We start from the raw sequence: 25,715 nt of genomic DNA on the forward strand, positions 1-25,715 counted from the left end.
TATTAACTCATGGTTATATATATATATGTATATATATATATGTATATATATGTATATATATATATATACATACAGATAGATAGTTACAGAAATGTAGATGTATGTGTATGCATGGGTTAATTTTACATAAATGTATTTCCTCACTCTGTCCTTTGGGAGTGCCTAGAAGCAGTGACATCCCAGTAGCAATGAGCATATCTTGTGCCCAGATCTTGGACTCTACAATTCTTCAGTAAGAGGAACCAGGGCTCTTTGAACAAAGAGCTGGGATGGGGGCAATAGAGGATGATCCTGGGACATCTTTAGTGCCAGAAAACAAGTGCTAGAAAAGGGTGGGACATGTCAAAAGAACGTAAGAGCCAACCTGAAAGAGCTTCTGATGACCAAAGCAGGCATCAAATAATTATAGCATTGCATTATAAGAAGTAGAATAGAATATCTATGAGTCCATATTGGCAATAATAAATAATTGAATTCCAGTTACTAAGTGTAAAGCAGCAACTGAAACATACAATTACCATTAGGCAAATTTTATAGTAACAGTTGTCACAGGAACAAATTGATGAAGGAAGGTAAAATCAGTGGGTGAAGGTATGATGAGATGCATGATATTTGCATAGTCTTAAAGTATTTTCTCCAAAAAACTTAATAGTTACGAAGGGAAAAACAGTGAATTTATAGTGGAGAGAAGCTGTAGATACCACGATAATCAAGTTACCAAGGTTAATACCACAGCAATAAGACATTTGCAATGTATACTCCCTGATAATGAGCTAAGAAAGGCAAAACATTATTTATCCTGTGGTATTCTTACAAGAATGTGAAGCTTTGCTCCAATTATGAGAAGGTCTCAGACCCAAATGGAGGGAGATTGTACAAAATACCTGACTATTCTTCAAAATTATCAAGGTCACGCAAGACAATAACATACTGATAACTGTTACAGATTGCGGGAGCCTTGTCAACTAAATGCAGTGTGGGAATTAGATTGGATCCTGAAACAGACAAAGACATTAGTGAAAAAAACTGGTAGATTAGGTCTATAGTTAATCGCATTGTACCAGTGTTACTTTCTTGTTTCTTTTTTTTTTTTAAACTAGACTTTCTTTTTTTTTTTTTTTAAGATTTTATTTATTTATTTGACAGAGATAGAGACAGCCAGCGAGAGAAGGAACACAAGCAGGGGGAGTGGGAGAGGAAGAAGCAGGCTCATAGCGGAGGAGCCTGATGTGGGGCTCGATCCCACAACGCCGGGATCACGCCCTGAGCCGAAGGCAGATGCCCAACCGCTGTGCCACCCAGGCGCCCCACTTTCTTGTTTCTGATAAATGGTTATGTAAGTGTTAACATTAGGAGAAGCTGAATGAAAGGTATATGTGGACTCTGTTTTTGCAACTTTTCTTTAAAATCATTTCATAATAAAAAATATTTTTTAAATCTGCATTTCTACCAAAAGAGGTATTGGGGGGGAAGGCAGGGCAAGCCAGAATACAATGGAGTAACACTTTTAAAGTTCTGAAGGGAGGGGCACCTGGTTGGCTCAGTCAGTAGGGCATGCAACTATTGATCTCAGGGTTGTAAGTTCGAGCCTCACATTGGGTGTAGAGATTATTTAAAAATAGAATATTGAAAAACAAAAAGTTCAAAGGCAGAAAACTATCAAGTTAGAATTTAATCCTAACAAAAATACCTTTCAAAAATGAAGGCAGAAGAAGGATGTTTTCCAGACAAAAGCTGAGAGAATTTCTTGCTTAACAGTCTTGCACTATTAAAAATGTAAAGGTAGTTTTTCCGGGTGAAGAAAGTCATTCTAGGTGGAACTCAGATATACACAGAGGAGTGAAGAGGATAAGAAATGGTGCATGTGGGGAAATATAAAATACCTTTTTCTCAGATTTAAATTTATTTCAAAGATAATTGACAAATAAAATTCAGAAGTACAAGTAGAAGTGAAAAAAATAATGGCCCGATAATGGGAGGCAGAAAGTGGGAGTTTACTGCTGTAAGGTTCTTATATTAATATGAGAAATGGTATAATGCTGTTCGAAGGTGAATTGTGCTAAGTTAAAAAAGTATATTATAAACTCTAGTGCAACTGCTAAAAATATATTAAGACTATCTAATAAGCTACTAATTATTTAAAAAGCTCAAGTGGCTATATTAACATTAAAGTAGATTTCAGAGCAGGGGATATACTTCCAGGAATAAAGATAATTTTTTTGTAATAATAGAGGTGTCAATTTATCATATTTATATCCCTAGTAACAGGGTTTCAAAAGACTTGAAACCAAAATCATCAGAATTGGAAGGAGAAATAGAAATCTACAGTTATATAGTTGTATATTCAACATTTCTCTGTAGTGATTGATAGAGTAAATAGACCTATATTAGAGAAATAGAATCTTAAGTTTTTCTGAAAGAAACTTTAAGGCCCAGATGGCTTCACTGGTGAGTTTATCAAATGTTTAAGGAAGGAAATTCTATTTTAGTAGATGGCGGAGGAGGACACACTTTTCAAATCATTTATTGGACCAGCCTTATCCTAGATACTAAAACCAAAGATATCTCTAATGAACATTGACATGTCCTTCATGAACATGTACGTAAGAATCCTTATCTAAATAATTGCAAAGCAATTCTGGGAACTTATAAAAAGAATAATACATCATGACCAAGTAGGCCTTATTTCCAGAATCCGATGTTGATTTCACATTCAAAATCAATTTTAATTAGCTGACTTAATGGGATAAAGAAGAAAAGTCATGATCATCTTAATAGGTACAGAAAAAGCATTTGACAAAACGCAACCTTATTTGCATCATAATACCTCAGCAAACTAGGACTAGAATGCCATTTCCTCAACCTAAATGATGTACAGTTAACATGATACTTTAATGGTGAAGCTTTCAGTCTAAGCTTTCTCTTAAGGATCAGGTACAAAACAACATTTTATTAGAGGGCCTAGCTGGTAACAGTAAGGCAAGAGAAAGAAAGAAATCAGAGGTTGGAAAGGAAGATGATAAAAAAGTACCATTTTGTAGACTACCTGATTATGATTACGTTCCTAGAAAACCCTAAGCACCACTCCCGTCCCCCCAAAAAAGAGCAGCTAGAATTAAGAAGTGACTGTAGTAAAGTTGCAGGATACAGGTTCATATACAAAAATAAGTTGTATTCTGTATTTAGCAACAAACAATTGGAAAATGAAACTTTTAAAAGTATTATTTATTAATAGCATCCTAAAAATGAAATAGGAATAAATTTAACAAAATAATGTGTAAGACCTAGGCACTGAGAACTGCAAAGTACTGTTGAGAGAACTTAAAGAACTTTACCCTGTTCATGGTTTAGAAGGCTTATATCACTGTATTCAAACCCCTGTTTCTTTTTTTTTTTTTAAGATTTTATTTATTTATTTGACAGAGACAGCCAGTGAGAGAGGGAACACAAGCAGGGGAAGTGGGAGAGAAGAAGCAGGCTCATAGCAGAGGAGCCTGATGTGGGGCTCGATCCCACAACACCGGGATCACGCCCTGAGCCGAAGGCAGACGCTTAACCGCTGTGCCACCCAGGCACCTCTAAACCCCTGTTTCTTGAACACACCAAGCATATTTTTACTTCAGATCCTTTGCTCTTAGTATTTCCTCTGCCTTAGATATTCACATGGCTTTGTTTCCAGACCTCCTTGAGGTCTTTGCTCAAAGGTCTTTCAGTAAAGCATTTCCTGATTCTCTTGTATGAAATAGCTCTCTCCCCATGCCTGTTTATAGCATTTGTGATTACTAACATTAAAATTTTTATTTTACTGTGGTGCCTGGTTGGTGCAGTCAGTTAAGCATCCGGCTCTTGGTTTCAGCTCAGGTTGTGATCTCTCAGGATCTTGAGATCGAGCCCTGAGTCGACCTCTGTGCTCAGTGCAGAGTCTGCTTTAGACTCCCCGCCCCCCACCTTGTGAGTGTGCATGTGCTCTCTCTCTCTCTCTCTCAAATTAAATAAAATCTTTAAGTCTTTTTAAAGATTTTATTTAATTTGAGAGAGAGAGCACAAATGGGGGGTGGGCAGGGGCCGAGGGAGAGGGGGGAAGCAGACTCCCCACTGAGCAGGGATCCTGACCCAGGGACCCTAACCCGAGCCAAAGGCAGACACTTAACCAGCTGAGCCACCTAGACGCCCCACAAATAAATAAAGATTAAAACAGTTTTTAAAAATTTTATTCTCTACTCTCTCTGGAGTATAAATTCCCTGTCAGTAATTTTTTTAAATACTTTCTTTTTTTTTTTTTTTTTAAAGATTTTATTTATTTATGTGACAGAGAGACAGCCAGCGAGAGAGGGAACACAGCAGGGGGAGTGGGAGAGGAAGAAGCAGGCTCCCAGCGGAGGAGCCCGATGTGGGACTTGATCCCAAAATGCCGGGATCACGCCCTGAGCCGAAGGCAGACGCCTAACAACCGCGCTACCCGGGCGCCCCATCCTGTCAGTAATTTTTTAATTCCAGAAACTTTATCTCATGCATTTCAAAAATCAAAATCAATGAAGTTACATAGCATGCAACAAAATAAAAAGTAGATAATTTAATTGGACTTCATCAAAATTAAAAGCTTTTGTAGCATCAGTGGAAATTAAAGTGAAAAGAGCCTACCTAGTGTAGGAAATATTTGCAAACCATATATTGGATAAGGGTCTGGTACCCAAAATGTAAGAAGAATCCTGTATCTCAACAACAAAAACTTGATTAAAAAGTGGGCAAAGGACTTGAATACACATTTCTTCAGAGAAGATATACAGATGGCTAGCAGACAGATGAATTGATGCTCAACATCATTAGTCCTTTGGGAAATGCAAATCAAAACCACAGTGAGGTACTACTTCATACCCAGTCACTATGATGACTTAAAATTTAAAAGGGAAGATAATAAACATTGGCAAGGGTGTAGAAAATTAAACCCTCGGAAGTTGCTAGTGGGAATGTAAAATGGTGTAGCTGATGTGGAAAACAGTGGTTCCTCAAGCAGTTAAACATACAATTACATTTAATTTGATCATATGACCCAGCAGTTGTATTCATTATATTCCCCAAAGAATTGAAAAACACGTGCTCACATAAAATACATGTATGTGTGTGTTCACAGCAGTGCTATTCACAAAAGCCAAAAGTTGGAAACATCCCAAATTTTCGTCAAGAAAGAAGTGGATGGGGCGCCTGGGTGGCTTAGTTGGTTGGGTGGCTGCCTTCAGCTCGGATCATGAGCCCAGGCCTGGGATCAAGTCCCACTTGGGACTCCCTGTTCAACAGGGACTCTGCTTCTCCCTCTGCCCCTCCTCCCAACTCCTGCTTGTGCTTGCTCTTGTGTGAAAATAAATAAAATCTTAAAGAAGCGGATAAACAAATTATGGTGTATATACATATAAGGGAATTTTCATTCATAAAAGAATGAAGTACTGTTAAATGCTACAATGTGGATAGACCTTGAAAACATTATGCTAAGTGAAAGAAGCTAGAGACAGAAGGTCACATGTTGTGTGCTTCTGTTTATATAAAATACCCAGAATAGGTAAATTGATAGAGACAGAATGCAGACATGTTTCCAGGAGTCATGGGAGGGGATAATAGGAAAGCAACTGCTTCGTGGGTATGGAATTTCCTTTTGAGGTGATGAAAATATTTTGGAATTAGATAGAGGTGCTGGTAGCACAACATTGTGAATGTACTGAATTGTTCATTTTAAAATGGTGCATCTTTTATGAATTTTACCTCAGTAGAAAATAGGTAAATAAAAAATGGAGTTATGGGGGCACCTGGGTGGGTGGCTCGGTTGGCTGAGCATCCAAATCTTGATTTTAGCCCAAGTCATGATCTCCGTGTTGGTGAGATGGAGCCTCGCTTTGGGCTCCACGCTGGATTTGGAGCCTGCTTAATTAAGATTCTCTCTCTCTCCCCCTTCCCCTCCCCCCACCCCTGCACGCCCAGNNNCCCATGTGTTCTCTATCTCAAAAATAATAAAAATAAATTTAGAAAATGGAGTTATGGAACTTAATGTAGGTTAAGAGCTTGTATGTTCTGAAAAAACACATGGAACTGATTTCTGGTTCTGCCACCTATTAGTTCTCTGACCTTGGATAAATTAAAGTTTCCTCTTCTGGAAAGGGGAACCCTGTTGCACTATTGGTGGGAATGCAAACTGGCACAGCCACTCTGGAGAACAGTATGGAGGTTTCTCAAAACACTCAAAATAGGGGCACCTGTGTGGCTCAGTTGTTAAGTGTCTGCCTTCGGCTCGGGGCACTCTGGATCGAGCCCTGTGTCGGGCTCCCTGCTCCACTGGCAGCCTGCTTCTTCCTCTCCCACTCCCCCTGCTTGTGTTCCCTCTCTCGCTGGCTATCTCCCCCTCTGTCAAATACATAAATAAAATCTTAAAAAAAAACCAAAAACATTAAAAATAGAACTATACTTCGATCCAGCAATTGCACTACTAGGTGTCTACCCAAAAGATACAAAAATACAGATTTGAAGGGGTACCTGCACCCCAGTGTTTATGGCAGCATTATTAACAATAGCCAAACTATGGAGAGAGCTCAAATGTCCATCAGCTGATGAATGGCTAAAGATGTGGGGGGGGGGCGCCTGGGTGGCACAGCAGTTAAGCGTCTGCCTTCGGCTCAGGGCGTGATCCCAGCGTTATGGGATCGAGCCCCACATCAGGCTCCTCCGCTATGAGCCTGCTTCTTCCTCTCCCACTCCCCCTGCTTGTGTTCCCTCTCTCACTGGCTGTCTCTCTGTCAAATAAATAAAATCTTAAAAAAAAAAAAAAAAAAAAAAAAGGTGTGTGTGTGTTCCAAACACAATGGAATATTACCCAGCCAGCAAAACGAATGAAATCTTACCATTTGCAATGACGTGGATAGAGCTAGAGTGTATTATGCTAAGTGAAATAAGTCAGAGAAAGACAAATACCGTATGATCTCATTCATGTGGAATTTAAGAAAGAAAACAGATGAACGTATGGGAAGGGGGTGAAGAAAAACAGGAGAGAGGGAAACAAACCATAAGAGACTCTTAATGATACAGAAAAAACTGAGGGTTGATGGAGGGAGGTAGGCGGGAGGTAGGCCAGATGGGTGATGGGTATTAAAAAGGGCACTTGTGATAATCACTGGGTGTTGCAGATAAGTGATGAATCACTGAATTCTACTCCTGAAACCAATATTGCACTGTATGTTAACTAAAATTTGAATTTAAAAAAATAAAATTTCCTCTTCTATGAATAGGCATATTAGTATTTTTGCAGAGGATATTTTTGGAAATTAAATGAGATCGTATATGTGAAATGCTTAGAACACTTAGTAGTTACCCAGTAAATATTATTAGTGTTACTACTTTTTTTTTCTTCTGATACTGGTTCTTATTTTTCATTTGTAGAATGGAGATAAAAGTATGGGTTAAGATTGTTCTGAGGATTTAATGCATTAATCCACTTAAAGGGCTTAAAACAATGCCAGGCACATTGTAAATTCTCAAAGTGTTTAGTAAGTTATTACTATTATATGAAAGAATCTTTACAGGAAACTTTTGCGTTCTACATTTGCACATCTGCATCTAGATAAAGAAACTAATGTCTGTATTGAAAAGTGGTCTTTTCAAAATTTGTGCTATTATGACAGAGCTAGAGTTAGGATCAGAATCATATTTCTTAAATTCCAGACAAAGCTACATTCAAAGGATTCTAGGTGTAGGATTCTTTTTTTTTTTTTTTAAGATTTTATTTATTTATTTGACAGAGATAGAGACAGCCAGCGAGAGAGGGAACACAAGCAGGGGGAGTGGGAGAGGAAGAAGCAGGCTCACAGCGGAGGAGCCTGATGTGGGGCTCGATCCCATAACACCGGGATCATGCCCTGAGCTGAAGGCAGACGCTTAACCACTGTGCCACCCAGGTGCCCCTAGGTGTAGGATTCTTATTTCCTTTCCTGATGTGTTGAAAATACTTTATTTTCACTTGTTAAAAATCAGAGATATTATTTACCTATGAGTTGTTAAACTTTGGGTGTCTGGAGTTTATTATATTTCTGCCCGCGTTAAATGCTACGTATTGGTGTGTCATCAAAAGCTAAACGGGTATTTATAGTGGCTAGAAGTTGCAGTTACTTCTCTTGCCACTTGATGGTGCTTCTGCAATATCATAGAGGCAGATACTTTGGCTGGTATTGTTTCTTACTTTTCTGAGCAGCTGAAAATTGGTAAAAGTTAGATTGCAGTAAATTGAAATATTCGTGTGAGCTGAGTCCCAGGAATCTGTAAAAAATACAGATTTCCTTTAGAGTGTTTTTACAAAGCAAAACCTAAAAGAGAATCACTGGTTGGATCAAACGCTATGATTGCTGTAGTCTGTGGTAATTTAGGAAATGATAGTGTTGGAGGAGAATCTGATTATTTCTCCTGGCAGAATCTTAAAGGGTGATAGATTTTCCTCGCTTCTCTTGGCAGTTGAGCTATTGATTTTGCTCTAATTCCTAAATTTTACCGAAAGCTTTTCTACTGTATCTTGGTATAAGTTTTTACCATGCTTAGGTGTGTGTGTTCTGGGGAATGTAGAAAGTATATGCTGGAGTGGCAAAGGTATTTACCTGGAAAAAGTACACAGCTGCAAAAGTTGTGTTTGAAGGGGACTACAGGAGGAAGAATGGAGGGAATGAGACTGCAGGGGTGGCTTAGGGCCAGGCTAAAATATGATGATCAAGTTGAAGTGTTTAAGTAGTGGAGAGAACATATTTATAAACACACCTCCTTCTCTGTTAACCCAGTTTTTATTTCTGTTAATGAAATAGACCAGAATTTTAGAAGTCACATAGTATTTCAAGGCCTGGGACAGCAGCAACAACAAATCTTTGTCCTGTGCCTGTGCCTACCTGTGTGTTTGCCTTTCCAAACACTTTCTGGCCTTTTTCTCTATTCTTCAACATCATATTCCTTAGTCATAGCTTTTAACTGAAAACAAAATGAACCCCAAAAACTTAACTTCAGGGAGCCTGGGTGGCTCAGTCGATTAAGCGTCTGCCTTCGGTTCAGGTCATGATCCCAGGGTCCCAGGATCAAGTCCTGCATTAGGCTCCTGGGAGGCTCCCCGCTCAGCGGCGTGTCTGCTGCTCCCCCTGCTTGTACCCTGCCAAATAAATAAATAAATGAATAAAATCTTAAAAAAAAACTTCAGAAATTCTCTCTGTTGTTATGGGAAATGAGAATCGATTACTCAGATAACACCGGACACTCCTGGTGCCTTTTTCTTCACCTCAAATAGTCATAACAATGTTTTTATTAGCTGTTAAAACAAGTAGTGTACTCTAATCACATTTCCTTTCTTGGATGACTTTCTGTTTTTATTGTAATTTACAGTTCCTTCATTGTTACGTTCACTTAGATTTCAAGACACTATCCATACTTTATCCCAAACTCTGCAACAGAATTGCCTCTGAATTTTTCTTTTCTTTTCTTTTCTTTTCTTTTCTTTTTTTTTTTTTTTAAAGATTTTATTTATTTATTCATGAGAGAGAGAGAAAGGCAGAGGCAGAGGGAGAAGTAGGCTCCCCACAGAGCAGGGAGCCTGATGCGGGACTCGATCCTAGGACCCTGGGATCACGACCTGAGCCGAAGGCAGATGCTTAACCAACTGAGGCACCCAAGCACCCCTGTATTTCTGTTTTTCATACAAATTACATTAATACCATTTCTTCCCCTCCCTCTCCGAGTAGGCATACTTCTTGGAACTTTCCTCTCGTTTTTTTTCTGTCCTTTTCTGTCCTCATTCGCTTCTGAACTGGTTGCTCTCTAGGCCAGTTTGAGCTGCCATTTACCTCACTGTTGGCTGGATTTCTTCTTATTTTTGGCAAAGCAATCTCCTGGTAGTTGTCTTAGAAAAGATGCATGGGAGCTAACTATTTAGAGATCTTTCATGTGTGGAAATGCATTTATTTTACTTTCATTTGATTTGGGGCTGGATATGGGTTGAAAATACTTTTGTGGGGTGCCTGGGTGACTCAGTCCTGGGATTGAGCCCCCACATTGGGCTCTCTGCTCTGCGGGGAGCCTGCTTCTCCCTCTCCCTCTGCTGCTCCCCCTGCTTGTGCTCTCCTGCTCTATCTCTGTCAAATAAATAAATAAATAAAAATCTTTAAAACAAATACTTTTGTTTGTTTTGTTTTTTTAAAGAAAGCTCTGTACTCCATGTGGGTCTTAGACTCATGTCTGTGAGATCGAGTCGCATGATACTGGCTGAGCCAGCCAGGTGTGTCAGGTTGAAAATATTTTTTAAAGACATTATCTTATTGGGGCACCTGGGTGGCTTAGTCAGTTAAGTGTCCGCCGTCTGCTCAGGTCATGATCCCAGAGTCCTGGGATCCAGCCCTGCGTCAACCCTGTGTCTCCCTCTCCCTTTGTCACTTCCCCTGTTTGTACTCTCTCGTGCTCTGTCTGTCAAATAAAATCTTTAAAAAAACATTATCTTATTGTATTCTAGTGTTGCTGTTGAAAAGTACAAGCTCAGAGTTGTCACTTTTGATTTTTAATACGGTCCATTTTGTTTCTGCAAGCTTTTATAATATTATCTTTATTCCTGGTGTCTTGAAATTTCATGGCGCTACTACTTGGTATAGACCTTATTTTATTCGTTATGCTGGGCATTTGATGAGTCCATCTAAAATAGATTCCTTTAGTTCTGTGAAGTTTTCTTGCACAATTTTTTTAAAGTTCTAATTTAGGGGTGCCTGGGTGGCTCAGTCGTTAAGCGTCTGCCTTAGGCTCAGGTCATGATCTCAGGGTTCTGGGATCAAGCCCCATGTCGGGCTCCCTGCTCATTGGGGAGACTCCTTCTCCCTCTCCCGCTTTCCCTGCTTGTGTTCTCTGTCTTGCTGTCTCTCGCCATCAAATAAATAAAATCTTTAATAAAGTTCTAATTTAAATTCCAGTTAATGTACAGTATATTAGTTTCAGGTGTACAGTATGGTGATTCGGCACTTCCATACGCCAGGTGCTCATCACAAGTGCACTCCTTAATCCCCATCACCTATTTTACCCATCCCGCCACCCACCTCCCTTCTGGTAACCATTGGTTTGTTCTCTGTAGTTAAGAGTTTTGTTTCTTGGTTTGCCTCTCTCTCTCCTTTTATTTTTTTTTCCCTTTGCTCATTTGTTTTGTTTCTTAAATTCCACATATGAGTGAAATCATATGTATTTGTCTTTGTCTGACTGACTTATTTCACTTAGCATAATAATATTCTCTGGCTCCATCCATGTGGTTGTAAGATTTCATTCTTTTTTATGGCTGATAAATATTCCAGTGTGTGGGTGTCGTTATCGTCTCTCTCTCTCTCTCTCTTTTTTTTAAAGATTTTATTTGTAAGGGAGAGAGTGCAAGAGTATGAGTTGGGGGTGAAGGCCAGAGGGAGAGGGAGCATGGGGCTCAATCCTAGAACCCTGGGATCAGGACCTGAGCCAAAGGCAGACACCTAACTGACTGAGCCATCCAGGCCCCATTTTTATCTTCTTTATCCATTCATGAATCAGTGGGCTTTGGGGCAGTTTCCGTAATTTGGCTATTGTAAATAATGCTGATATAGACATCAGGGTGCAGTATCCCTTTGAATTAGTATTTTTGTATTTTTGGGGTAAATACCTAGTAGTGCAATTGCTGGATCATAGGGTAGTTCTGTAACTTTTTGAGGAACCTCCATACTGTTTTCCAGAGTGGCTGGAGCAGTTTACCTTCCCACCCACAGTGCAAGAGGGTTCCCCCTTCTCCACATCCTAGCCAACACCTGTTGTTTCTTGGGTTGTTGATTTTAACCATTCTGACATATGTAATGTGATAATCTCATTGTAGTTTTGATGTGTTACCCTGGTAATAGGTGATGTTGAGCATCTTTTCATGTTTCTGTTGGCCATCTGTATGTCTTCTTTGGGAAAATATGTATTCATGTCTTCTGCCCATTTTTTAATTGGATTATGAGTTTTTCGGGTGTTGAGTTTTATAAGTTCTTTATGTATTTAGGATATTAACCCTTTATCACATATGTCATTTGTAAATATCGTCTCCTTTTCTGTAGGTTGCCTTTTAGTTCTATTGTTTGCTGTGCAGATTTCTTGTACAGTTTTTAAATTATTATTTTCTATATGTCATTTTTTCTGTTCTTTCTTGAACTTCTGTTAATTAGATGTCAGACTTCCCGGTTTGATCTTCTGTCATATATCACATAAATTCCATTCTTTGTCATTTTGTTATATGTTTTCTGGGAGATCTCAATTTTCTCTTTCAGTCTTTCTGTTTAATATATTATCCGCCCCTCCCCTTTTAATTTCCAAGAATTTTCTGGTTCAGGTTAATTTTCCTTCCTCCCTTTCTCTTTTTTTCCCCATCTTGTTCTGAGAAGATAAAAGGAGCCGTCTTTTCTCTTTCTCTGCATTGCCTCTGTTTCCTTCAGGTTCTCTTTTTTGGTTTGTTTTGGTTTTGGTATCTCATTGGAACTTTTGTTGTTCATATTTTGGCCTGAGCCTCTATAAGTGAATTTCATCCGAAGGGTGAAATATCTATATATCTTTTCTCAGGTACCATTTCACTTTCTCTAGAAAACATCATTTATCTGTTTATTCAGATACTTTCTGAATGTCTGCTTTTATGTCAGGCATAGCTCTAGGTGCTGGGAATTTAACTGAATTAAACATAAAAATTCCTACCCTTGTGGATCTTATCTGTTGGCATAGGGAGACAGACAATAAATAACAGGAATAAGTAAATAAAGTATATTTGAAGGATGTTAAAGATAAAAAGTAAGGAAGAAGAGTAGGGATTATTAACAGACAATGGACATAGGGTGAGAGACATGGGGTAATGTTGGCACTTAGGAAAGGATAGTGAGGGGAGGGAGCTATAATGGATGGAAAAGAGGTATTCCAAGTTGGGAGAATAATTATATGCAAAGGCCTTGAGGTGGGAATCTTCGTGACCTGTGTGTGGAACAACAAGGGGGCTGATACACTTAGCTAGATCAGAGAAAGATGCAGAGAATTATGAGGACAGGATAGAAAAAGAGGGAAGCGGGCAGAATGCGTAGGGCCTTATGAACCCTTTTTAAGGACTTCTGCTTTAGTCTTTACGAAAGATGGGATTTGAAGATAGACAATAAATGGTTATCTCAGGTTTGGAGTTCAAGAGAGAGGTCTGGGCTGTGATATAAATTTGAGAGTTGTGATATAAATTTGAGTGTGTGTGGAATTTAAAGCCATGAAATTAGTGAAAATCACCAAGGGAATGAGTGAAGATAGAAAAGTTCACTCCAATTTTTAGAAAAGTTCAGAGAGATAAGGAAAAACCAGTAATAAAGATTGAGGTATAAATAGCCGAGGTAGATAAGGAGAGTTTTTGTGCAGAAAAGAATGAAGAACTGCTTTAACCACTGCTGACTAGTTTTGAGGATAGAAAACATTGATCAAGAGAGAAACTCAAGGAGTCTAGGATGGAGGTAGGTGGCTTAAAACAGCCTAAAATCTTAATTTTCCAGTTGTACCTAGTTTCTATCTCACAAGATATGGAGGTTTCAGACCATGTCCTAATTTCACCTCTCTTCAGGAAGTTTTCTGAAATAGTAATGGTTGTCAGGTTTGTCATTAATTAACAAATTGTATGCCTAATTGGAATTGTTAGTCTTGTTCAGAGTTGGTCTTGACAACTAGGTCACTGTAGGACAATTTTCTCAGTAATTCATAGAGAAACAAAAATATGGGCTGTAGATAAAGCCTGAGATTTATGAATGCCAGGCACATGGCCCTCTTTTTCTTTTGATTCGGGTATGGGAAACTCAACCCAAGTTGAAGATTTTGGTTGGTTAGGGAGCAGACAAGTCTGGGAGATCTGCAATACTTTCACTTCAGGTATATTGAAATTCTGTGTTATTAGATGATTAAACATTTAGTATTTTTATGCCTTCTTAATGAATTCACACTTTTATCATTATGAAATGACCCTCTTGGGTGCCTGGGTGGCTCAGTTAAGTGCCTGCCTTTGGCTCAGGTCATGATTCCAGGGTCCTGGGATCGAGTCCAATGTCGGGCTCCCTGCTGAGCAGGGAGTCTGCTTCTTCCTCTCCTCCCTCGCTGCAAGTACGCATGTGTAGTCTCTCTCTCACAAATAAAATCTTAAAAAAAAGAAAAGAAACAAGTGACCCTCTTTATCCCTGGTAATAGTCTTTTACTTTGCAAGCTAGTAAAGGCTGTATTTTTTTTTTCCTACTAGGAAACATAGTTTTATTCTTTTGCATTAAAATACTAGACATTTTAGGGGTGCCTAGCCGGCTCAGTTGGTAGAGCATGCGACTCTTGATTTGGGGGTCATGAGTTCAAGCCCCATATTGGGTGTAGAGCCTACCTAAAAAGGAAATTTTAGATACTTTAAAGTTTACCTTTTCATTTCCTAATTGTAAAAACTCTTTCTATAGAGCTGTTTCTTCTGCCATGTTGGATCTTCTATTACTCAAGATTAAAATTGGATAATTTGCTCAGAATTTGCATACTTAGTATCAAGAGCCAAACACACACACATTTTAAAAGTGTGTTTTTAGGGTGCCTGGGTGGCTCAGTTGTTAAGCATCTGCCTTCAGCTCAGGTCATGATCCAAGGGTCCTGGGATCAAGCCCTGCGTGGGCCTCCCTGCTTAGTAGGGAGCCTGCTTCTTCCTCTCCCACTCCCCCTGCATGTGTTCTTTCTCTCGCTGTCTCTCTCTCTCTGTCAAATAAATAAATTAAATTAAATTAAAATAAAAATGTGTTTTTATTTTTACTCCAGTTAATTTTAGGAGAGCTAAGTTCAGAGCCATAGATACAATTTACCTTTTTTTTTTTTCTGTGTTGTAGGAATAGACTTTAAGATCAAAACAGTTGAATTGCAAGGGAAGAAGATCAAGCTACAGATATGGTAAGTGATGCTGATTTACCTACTTAATATAGTAGATTGCCAAGTTCCTGAAGGTTTGGCAGTGAAATCCTTCCTTGTCACCTGTTTAGATTCTGTGAGACTTTCCTTTGTAAAGCCAGCAGTCAGGTCACCTTCTTTCAATGAAGTAAAAAAATTATGGACATGGAGCACCTGACAGCTCACTTGGTAGAGCATGTGACTCTTGGTTTCGGGGTTGGGAGTTTGAGTGCCATGTTGGATGGAGAGATTACTTTAAAAATAAATAAATAATTGACATGGACTTTATTTATTTTCAGTCCATGAGATCTGGCTGAGTGTTTTACCTTTTCCACTTATTCTATGAACTTGAGCAAGTTACATAACACTGTGAGGCTGTTGTATCTTCATTTGTAAAATAGAGATAATACCACTTACCTCAAAAGATTGTTCTAAGGATTACATGAAATAATCTATGTAGAGCCTTTAGCACCATACTTTGCTCACACACACTCAATATAAAAAATTAGTTCATTGCTTTGAGAGTTTTAAGCTAAAATATTTGTTTCCTTTAATGTGTTTATGACTTTTTATATAGGCATTATTTTTATTAGTTTATATAGCATTTGACCCATAGAAGTAAAATGAAATTCTTTAAATTTGTATTCAAGTATGAATCATAAACTTTAAAATTAGAATAGAGTATTTTATAGTAAATATTAAGTGTTTTATATATATATTAACCTATTAAATACTCAGAAGAACCCTGTGAGATTTGTTATTCCCTTTTTTTAACAGCCTTGTTGAGATATAACTAAAGTGTACAGTTTGGTGAGTTTTGACATATATATAAATCTGTGAAACCATCACCGCAGTCAAGATAATGAACATATCCACCCTTGAAGCCTCTTTGTAATCTGTCCTTCCTTCCTATTTCTTGTCCCCAAGCAACCATTCTTCTGCTTTCTGTCACTGTAGACTAGTTTCCATTTTCTAGTACTGTATATAAATACAATCATATAGTGTCTTCTTTTCTTTCGTCTTTTCTGGGGGGCCGGGTGGGGGAGGCTTTGGGCTGGCTTCTTTCAGTGTAATTATTTTGAAAATTATCACTGATTTTTATGTGTATTAGTAAGTTCATTACTTTTTATTGCTGAGTAGTTAAGATACATCACGACTTGGTCATTCACATAAAGCTGCTATAAATCTCTGTGTAGGTGTATATTTTCCTTTCTCTGGATTATCCCTGTTTTATAGATAATGAAATGGATGCATTTTGAAATAACTAAGATCTTCAGCATGTAAATGGCAGAGCAGGGATGCATTACATGCTCAGACTGTAGAGGTGAGAGTAACACTGTTAATTACTATACTGCTTCCTATAAGTAGTGCAGTTTGACAGTTGATTTTGCTGCTCTTTCCAGTCCTGTCATTTTTTTCATTACCAGTCGGTAATTGTGCTAAATTTGAATTCATTGTTATCTCGGGTTTCACCGTAAAAGGACCTGTCATAAAGTGGTTATAAGAATGAGTGGTACATGTAAAGCACTAAGAGCCATGTGTGATACGTAATTAATGTTTAATAAAACATAGCTACTATTATTTGGCGATCATCCATTAAGAGGCTAGAACCCTAAGAATAATAACATCTTATTTTATGATATGAGTGGAGGCAGAAGTTAGCAAAGGAGACTGCAGAGGAGAAAGTTAGAGAATTAGGAGAGAACACTGTCCCAGAATCCAAAGACAGTTTCAAAAAGTTATTCCCTTCGAAAGAGAGTTGCTATTAATATTAATAATAATAATTTATTAATATTGATATTACTATTTTAGAGTGCACATGAGCATGGGGGTTGGAGAGAGGCAGGGGGAGAGAGAATTTTTTGTTTTTAAGATTTTATTTATTTACTTGAGAGAGAGTGCAAGCAGGGAGGAGGGTCAGAGGGAGAGGGAGAAGCAGACTCCCCACTGAGCAGGGAGCCCGACACAGGGCTTGATCTGCAGGACCCCAGGATCACGACCTGAGCCAAAGGCAGATGTTTAACTGACTGAGCCACCCAGGAGCTCCAAGAGAGAATCTTAAGCAGACTCCATGCCCAGTGCAGAGCCCAACACGGGGCTCAATCTCACAACCCTGAGATTAGGACCTGAGCTGAAATTAAGAGTTGGGCGCTTAACTGACTGAGCCACCCAGGTGCCAAACAGAGCTAATAATTAGAAGAGTAGGATATGTTTAACCAGAATGTCATTACCTGACCATGTACTTAGAGGTATAATCTTTATAATGTCTTTAAAATTTAATACAAATTTAAATAAAATGCAGACATTTTAAAGTATTTCCTAAATTTAATGATTCCTTTTGAAGCACAGTCCACTTGGTGATCATTGATTTTTTTCCTTACTTTAACTGGGAAGTAACTCAGCAAATGAACTGTGCCTTATACTCTGTTTCATTATAATTATAGGCTAATCTCAAGGGAATGGATGTCAATTATTTATTCTGAATTTCAACCAACTCTCCTCCCTGACCTTTTTTAGCCCCATGCCTTATCCCAGCATTGGCCCTATGGGCTCTGCCACACTGATTGGCTTTCCTCTCAACTGCATCCCCTCTGTGCACACTTTAAACCAATAATGTTCAAGCCTTTTTCATGGTAAGAGATACGTTTTACATTGTGACTCTGACTCAGTTTACATGTACATTTACATGTGAATGTATACAGCAAAAACAAAAGTGCAAAAAACTATTTTTTAAGATATATTTTTCTTTATATAATACATAAAACCTTCTCCCTACTAAATTTGTCCTATTCTTCCTCCTCTACACTGACTTCCACAAACTCCCCCCCCCCTTTTTTTAAGAGAGAGGGAGAGAGAAAATCTTAAGCAGGCTCCATGCCCGGTGTGTGAGCCTCACCTGGGGCTTGATCTCACAACCCTGAGATCATGACCTGAGCCAGAATTAAGAGTCAGACACTTAACCCGCTGAGCCACCCAGGCACCCCACAAACTTTCCCTTCTGTTCCTTGTCCTGTGGCTTTAAGTATTTTTTCTCCCTCTCATTTTAGTTTCTGTAGCTTCTAGAGGTAAATAGTAACAACTAACACTTGTTTTTGAAAAAGAGAGCCTTTCCAGAAGATGTTCTTTTGCAACAGTAAGTCCTCCGGTGTGGCCCTCAGGATTAATCTAGAAAAGATCTCAACTGTACCTATAAATCTCAAGTATAGCACAGAAATGGTAACATTTCTAATTTAGAATTTGAGTTTTAGACATTATTAATATAACCTCTTTTGGGGGCGCCTGGGTAGCGCAGTCGTTAAGCATCTGCCTTCGGCTCAGGGCGTGATCCTGGCGTTCCGGGATCGAGTCCCACATCGGGCTCCTCCGCTGGGAGCTTGCTTCTTCCTCTCCCACTCCCCTGCTGTGTTCCCTCTCTCGCTGGCTGTCTCTCTGTCACATAAATAAATAAAATCTTTAAAAATATATAACGTCTTTTGGGTAAAAACACTTGAGAAGGAAAATTTCATTTAGTCTATATTTTCATATATAAGACTGCTTTTAATTTGAAATACCCATTTCCTATAAAGATTAGGAATGAGTGGTGAAAATTTGCAGTTGATAGTTTTTAAGAGGTTAGCATTGTGCTAGCTGATTTTCTTTCTTTGCTTTTGAAAGTTTGCATGCTAACAGTCCAGGGAGAAGGAGACCATGCATCTCCAACTTGAGAAGGCTTTTAGCATCAAAAACCCAATTCTCATAATTGAAGAAGGCTTTTAGCATGAAAAACCCATTACTCATAATTCAAAACGCTATCCTTACTCAACTTTAAATGTTTTTCTTCCAGGTGCTACTAAAAAAGCATAGTGATTTTTTCTTTTAAATCTGTCTCTAGTTTGAATGAATATATTCAGATTCTTGTTTCAGCATGAAAAATTCCATTCTGTGATTGAATATTGATTTGAGAAACTTTTCTTCAGTCTGTGCTAAAGATTCGTGTTATTTTTCTTTACTTGAATGATCTTCACTTCTTGTCTTTTTTCCAAGGGTCTTATAGGCTATCTGTTGCATAGGTGTGGAGATGGGTCTCACCCTGGCCAAGGCACGTGTGTAGGCCTAAAATTAGCCTGTTTGGCTGATAGAGAAGCAGCTGTGGCTTTTTAAATTCTAGATCTCTATAAGTTTCCATTTCAGGATCTGTCTACATTTTCCATAGTGTTGCAGGTCCTACCAGGAAAAAAACCATAGTGAGTTACTTCGAGTTTGCCTTTTCTTGTTTTGTTTTTAAGGGCAGTTGATCAGAAATGTTTGTTACTGTTGGCATCTGTATTTTGTACCAGCAGCAAAATTTTTTTTTAGAGATTTTATTTATTTATGTGAGAGAGAGAGCATGAGCAAGAGAGCACAAGCAGGGGAGAAGCAGATTCCCCACTGAGCAGGGAGCCTGATGTGGGACTCGATCCCAGGACCCTGGGATCATGACCTGAGCCAAAGGCAGCTACTTAACCAGCTGTGCTACCCAGGCACCCCAGCCAGCAGCAGATTTAACATCAGCACAGTCAACCAGAAATCAATAGTCACACATTGTAGAGGAATTAACCATTTACCTACGTAAGGTGCCAGATTCTTGGGGAGTCATCTTTGATTCTTCCCAGTCCCCTAATCCCAACATCCTCTTTGGTAAGCCCTGTTGATTCATCTTCTATGTCTAGAATCCATATACAATTGGCTGTCTCCTTTGTTACCCCAGTCCAAGCCACCAGTACTGCTTCTTTGAGCCACTGCAGTAGGCAGGTTCTTAATATCCTAACAGGTCCTTATTTCCCTTTGTGCCTTCTTCCTTTTTGCCTTTTTCCACATAACAGCCAGAGTAATCTTTTTTCAAATATAAATCAAGTATAGATGTCATTCCTTCCCCATTCATAGCCATTTGAATTCCATTGCATTTCAAATGAAAGTCCAAATTCCAAATCCAGATTCCTTACCACAGTTAACAGAATGGCTTCAACCTCATTTTGTGGTCTCTTGTGCAGCTGATCTTTCAATTTCGTGAACATGGCAAGCTCTTTTCCAATTTGGGACCTTTGTACATGCTCTATAGACCTCCCTCAAACACCCCCACCCCCCTCACCCCCAACTGTGGCTAGACTGAACATTCTGAAGTACCACTTCATTCCAGAAGCTTCCCATTTCATCAGAAATGAAATTTGAAAATGTCAGGTTGTGGCTACTACCCCTTCTGACCTCATCTCTCACCAGTTTTGCTCCAGTCGGTGTGGCCATTTTCTCTCCCTTGAGCATGCCAAGCATGCTCCCATCTCAGGGCCTTTGTACTTCAACTGTTATTCCACTTGGAATGCTTTTCATCAGATCTTTATCCTGCTGCCTTCTCATTTGGATCTTAGTTCCACATTATCCTCTGAGGGAGGCCTTGCATGATTTCAAGCTAAAGCAGCCCAGTCCTTCAGGCACTGTCACATTTATCCTAGTTGATCTTTATCATAGTATTTTTTAGTATCTAAAGTTACCATATTTTTGGGGCGCCTGAGTGGCTCAGTCGGTTGAGCATCCAGCTCTTGATTTCTGTTCAGGTCATGATCTCAGGGTTGTGGGATTGAGCCCCACATGCTCTTTCTCTCTATCTCTATTAAATAAATACATTTAAAAAACATAAAATTACCATATTTTTAAAAAATGTCTATTATTCCTCCCCTTTTTAGGCTGGGGATCCTATCTGTCTGATATGTGGTTATTATAATGACCACATAGAACAGAACCTGGCAAATACAGATGCTCAAATATTTGTTGACTAAATGACCTTGTTTGGTGATTTCTGTTCATACTTCTCACTCACCATAAGTGTCAGGGACCTCCCTCCTCATCCTATCTAGATTATGTCTTCCTTTCCCCTTACCCCATTCTTCGTCACTCTATCCTGTTTACCTTGTTAGCATTGATCACAGTTTGGGATCATATATTTGTTTGTTTATTTGCTCGTTCCTTTCGCCACTGGAATATAAGCTCTGCAAGAGCAGGTTTCAGACTTCTTTTTTTTTTTTAAATGAAGATAAGCATAGTTAAAACTAATGATATTTTGAAGTAGAGAAATTGCATATCTCTGAGGAAATCCAGGTCTTGTTAAAACTCAGTGTAGGACCCCTGGCTGGCTCAGTCGGGTGGAGTGTGTGACTCTTGATCTCCAGGTTATAAGTTTAGGCCCCACGTTGGGTGTAGAGATTACTTAAAAATAAAATCTTAAAAACACACACACACACACACACACACACACACACAAAACACCCCAGTGCAAAATTTGACATCCTAATTTATAAAGTAAGAAATAACGTCATTATGTTATCAAAAACACAGAGTTAGAAAATTTGGGGTCTCTGCTTTGCAGAGAACATTGATGTTGTCTCTGGCCTGCTCTAGTGCTGTCAGTGCCCAGACTAAAAATAGCTGTCATAATAGCAGCCAGAGCACACAGCTTCCTTGACCCTGCATGTGGGACTAACAAGTAAGGAAATGAGCTATTTTAGTTCCTAGGAACATATCACTCCTTTTATAATATATCAGTGGGAAAAAAATAGGATTTCACAACATTCTCTTAGCTGTGTGTCTATTATTTTATGTAAGGAAAGTTTGTTGCTACTGGGTTGTAATTTCAGAAACCTTAAACGTAGGCTGAGAAGAAAAAAATTAGAAGAAAGGAAAACCGAGTTGAGTGATATTGAAACAGGCTTAAAATCTGTATTATGGTACATAGAAATATATTGTGAGTACATAAAGTGTTTAATTGCTCTTCGGATACTTAATACCTGGTTTTGCCTATTGGGGTCAACCTGCTGTCTTTAATCTTGGGTGTGTATGTGCATGCAAACCTAAAAATAATTTGGGCAATGAATAAGCAGCTGTGGCTATTTTTAGCCCTGGGCAAAGGATCATCAATTAGCTTAGAGATATTGAGCAAGAATTCTGTTTCTGGTTCATGATAAATGGTTGATTGCCTTAACAATTGGTAGGGGCTGATAGAAGTATCTAGGCAGGACTCAGGAAAAGGGTAATTTGAGATCAAGGAGTCAAGGAGCCAGATCATCTTGTGGGGTGGATACAGTCATGTTGGAAGGTTTAAATGTATGACCTGTGTAAATGAAAATGGGATGTAGAAAGCGTTTAAAACCCTTAGCAGGGGAAGCATATAAATAGAAGGAAGGTAGCTGGGTGTAAGAGATTTTGGAAGATGGACGAGACTAAAAGAAGAGATGGAATAGAATGTCATGGATCAAAACAGAAACTTAACTCTGAATCTAGTGATTACCTTCGTTTCAGAGGGGCCATTAATATTTCAGTATCTTTTATATTAACATTTCATTTCTAATCAGTATTATAAAACCTAAGTGCTGTTGATTTAAATTTAAGTGGTTTCTTTTGCAGTGTATTCTTTGTTAGTAGAGAATTTAGTCATAGATTTGACACCGATATAGGTATATAATTTGCTAATTTTGTAATGTGAATGAATGGGGAAGAAGAACGCATATCCTTGCTAGACGGTGTTGGGAGTCGTCGTTCATAGTGAAATGCTGTGGAAGATCTCTTTAAGTTATTATTACTAATGACAAAAAATGAAGTAAAAGTTTTCTGTGCCTCCCATATATAGCCAGTAGGCACTTCTGGAAGCCCGGCTGCTATACACTCTTTGTCTTCAGTAAATACTTTCCCATCCTGGGTTTTAGCTAGGAAACTTTAACCCCTTTCTAGGGGTATGGAATTATTAGTTGATTTATACTTTTTACCAATTTAGAAAAGAACTAAACTATTTCTACCGTGATGAGACAGAATTTTTGTTGTTCTTTCATGAAATCATAAGTTACACGTGATTATAGATACTTTGTGACTAAATAGATAAGATTAATAAAAGATAAAACAATTCAGAATTGAGGAAAATGGAAGATGTAAATACACTATCTCTGAAGAACAACTTATGCTTAATTTGTAAAACTTACCTAGAAATTTCTTTAGGGGCAAAGGTATAAAAAGGACTGAGAAGGGGGGCTACCAACAATAGATTACATTACTCTTTTCAGAATTAATGTAAAGAATGGGGGAGAAAACATCATAACAAATACAGAATACATTTTCATAAAGCTCCTTCTTGTGATTTTTAATTAATATATTAAAGGTAATGATGATAAAAATTGTGTTCTAAGAATGTAAATAAATATACAGATAGAAATATGTATGTGTGCCTGTGTATGTAGCATTTACTGATCTAACTCGATTTAAGTTAGATACAACTTGGGAGAATTGATAGCATGTGTCTTAGATGGTTTTTCTTAAATGACAGCTCTGTTGGCAGTTTGTTGGTATTACATTACCGCCTGACTCTGCTTCTCCATACACACCCATTTCCAACACAGTAAATAGAATGATTCTTTTTAAACTCAGGTTAAGTTACTTCTTTTTGTAAAACCCTTCAATAGACTTCTCATCTCAGGAAAAGCTGAAGTCCTATTGACCTCCTTATTATTCCTCAACCATGGGTCAGGACCGTGGTACTTGCTCTTACCTCTTCTTGGAACATTGTTACCCCCAGGTACTTCCTTATTCCCTTTACCTTCTCACTGAGGCCTTCCCTCACCACCCTGTTTAAAATTTTACTTGTTGCACCGTCCCCGACATCAGCCCCAAGTCTCTCTACTTTTTGTGTTCTTGGTACTTTTCACCCTCTGAAGATGTACAGTTCTAGAAATTATGATTTATTTGGTTGTCTACCCCCAGTAGCATATAAAAACTTCATTAAGGCAGAACTTTTTTCCTGTTTACAGTTCAATAAATAGTTGCAGAATGAATAAATGGGATTTTACATTATTTTAAAGGGCAGATCCATATACTTTGATACGAGATGGGCAAGTGACAGGGCTGAAATTCTCTTACAAAAGTTGAAAAATCCAGCTAGGTCGTCTTTAACTTGGCTAAATAAAAAATCATTTTATTTTACATTTATTCAGAAATAGGCTTCAGGCAAAGCCAGGGATTTCCTTGTGAACCAGCTTTGAGTACAGCTTAACCACAGACAGGTACTAACTTGAACATGTGCAGAGATGGTTTTGACCTACGACATCTTGAAAACACAAATTTTGAATCTCAAAATGACATTATTACATCTTTGCATATTCTTATACTACAGATTGGGCTCATTTATACCACACACAAATAAATTACAGAATTTTACTTTAGTTATTTCTTCTGGCTGTGAATGAAAAAACAAAGATTCAGAGTGGTTGTGTACCTTCAAGTTCACCCACCTGGAAGGGTTGGAATCTGAGGATAAACTTGGATCTGACTCCAAACCCATGTTCTGTGCGCGTTCTTGTAGAATGCCTAGCACACAGTATTTGAGTTGATGGATAGATGGATAGAGGGCAGATGTATGAACATGGTAATTGTACACCAGGATTGACTGTAAAGAATATTCATGTATTGGTAGTTCTGTTATATCTCTGGCTACATATATTTTTAGGTGTATAAGCATTTTTAAAATATGTTTTTAAGGATCATGCAGCTTCATATGTAAAATAATACAGAATCTGCAAGGTAATCTTCTGAAATACCGACTCATTAACATTTGAATGCTTATTCGCCAGGTGTAGATAGCATGGATTCTGTAATGAACATGACCGACAGATCTCTGATGGAACTTTCATTTTAGAGGACATGGGAGACAAACAGGAAAATAAATCTGTAATAAGTGTTACACAGAGAAGTTAAGTAGGGATATGGAATGGAGAGAGACTGGATGACTATTTAAATTGCGTGGTCAGAGAAGGCTTCATTGTTAACGTGATGGTTAAAATGTGAACATGAGGAGCCAATCATGTACAGGCAGGCTGTGGGAACAGCTAGTGCAGAGGCTGTCAAGTGGAAAACAAGCTTGTGAATTTGGGGACGTTAAAAACAACAGCAGCAGCAACAAAAACGTGACTCTAGTTGTTAAGGAAAGGAGTCCCTCAGAATTTGGGGGGTGGAGAAAAGAACAAGTCCTGTAATACTTGTAAACCTTAAGGATTTTGGAACTGGTTCTGGTTATAATGAATTGGAAATTTTGTTTTTTAAGCCTAGTAATCTTTTCTGTTTTGTGATGTCTTTATGGAGATGAGACATAATTCATATACCATAATTCACCCATTTGAAGTATAAAATTAGCTTTTTAGTGTATTTACAAGGTATATATTCACCATCATCACAATTTTAGAACATGTTTATATTCCCAAAAAGAAACTCCATACTCTTTTTTTTGAAACTGTACTCTTCAGCAGCCACTCTCCATCCTGACCAAACCCCTAAGCCAGGGCAGCCACTAATATACTTTATGCCTGTGTAGATTTTCCTATTCTGGACATTTCATATAAGTGGAATTCTACATTATTTGATCCTTTGTGTCTGATTTCTTTCACGTAATGTTATCAAGGCTCACCCATGTTGTAGCAGATACCAGTACTTATTTCTGTCTTACGGCTGAGTAATATTCCATTATATGACTATACCACATTTTATTTATCCATTCATTGATGAGTTGATGGGCATTTAGGTTGTTTCAACTTTTTGGCTATTATGAATAATGTTGTTATGAATATTCATGTATGAGTCTTTATGTGGGCATATGTTTTCATTTCTCTTGATTGTATACCAAGAAGTAGAATTGCAGGATCATATGGTAGCTGTATGTTTAACATTTTGAAGAACTGTGAGACTATTTTCCACAGTGGCAGCATCAGTTTACATTTATA

General features: G+C 38.3%; 1 protein-coding gene across 1 annotated transcript in view; it reads left to right on the plus strand.

Moving 5' to 3' along the window:
* RAB10 (RAB10, member RAS oncogene family) overlaps window positions 1-25,715 on the plus strand; it is an 82,824-nt gene that overhangs the window by 40,127 nt on the left and 16,982 nt on the right. The window contains exon 2 of the mRNA XM_008700354.2: window positions 14,895-14,955. Within this exon, the coding sequence (XP_008698576.1) occupies window positions 14,895-14,955 (61 nt within the window). The remainder of the gene's footprint in view (window positions 1-14,894; window positions 14,956-25,715) is intronic.

Source organism: Ursus maritimus, unplaced genomic scaffold, assembly GCF_017311325.1.
Source record: "Ursus maritimus isolate PB19 unplaced genomic scaffold, ASM1731132v1 scaffold_6, whole genome shotgun sequence".
NCBI lineage: Eukaryota > Metazoa > Chordata > Mammalia > Carnivora > Ursidae > Ursus > Ursus maritimus.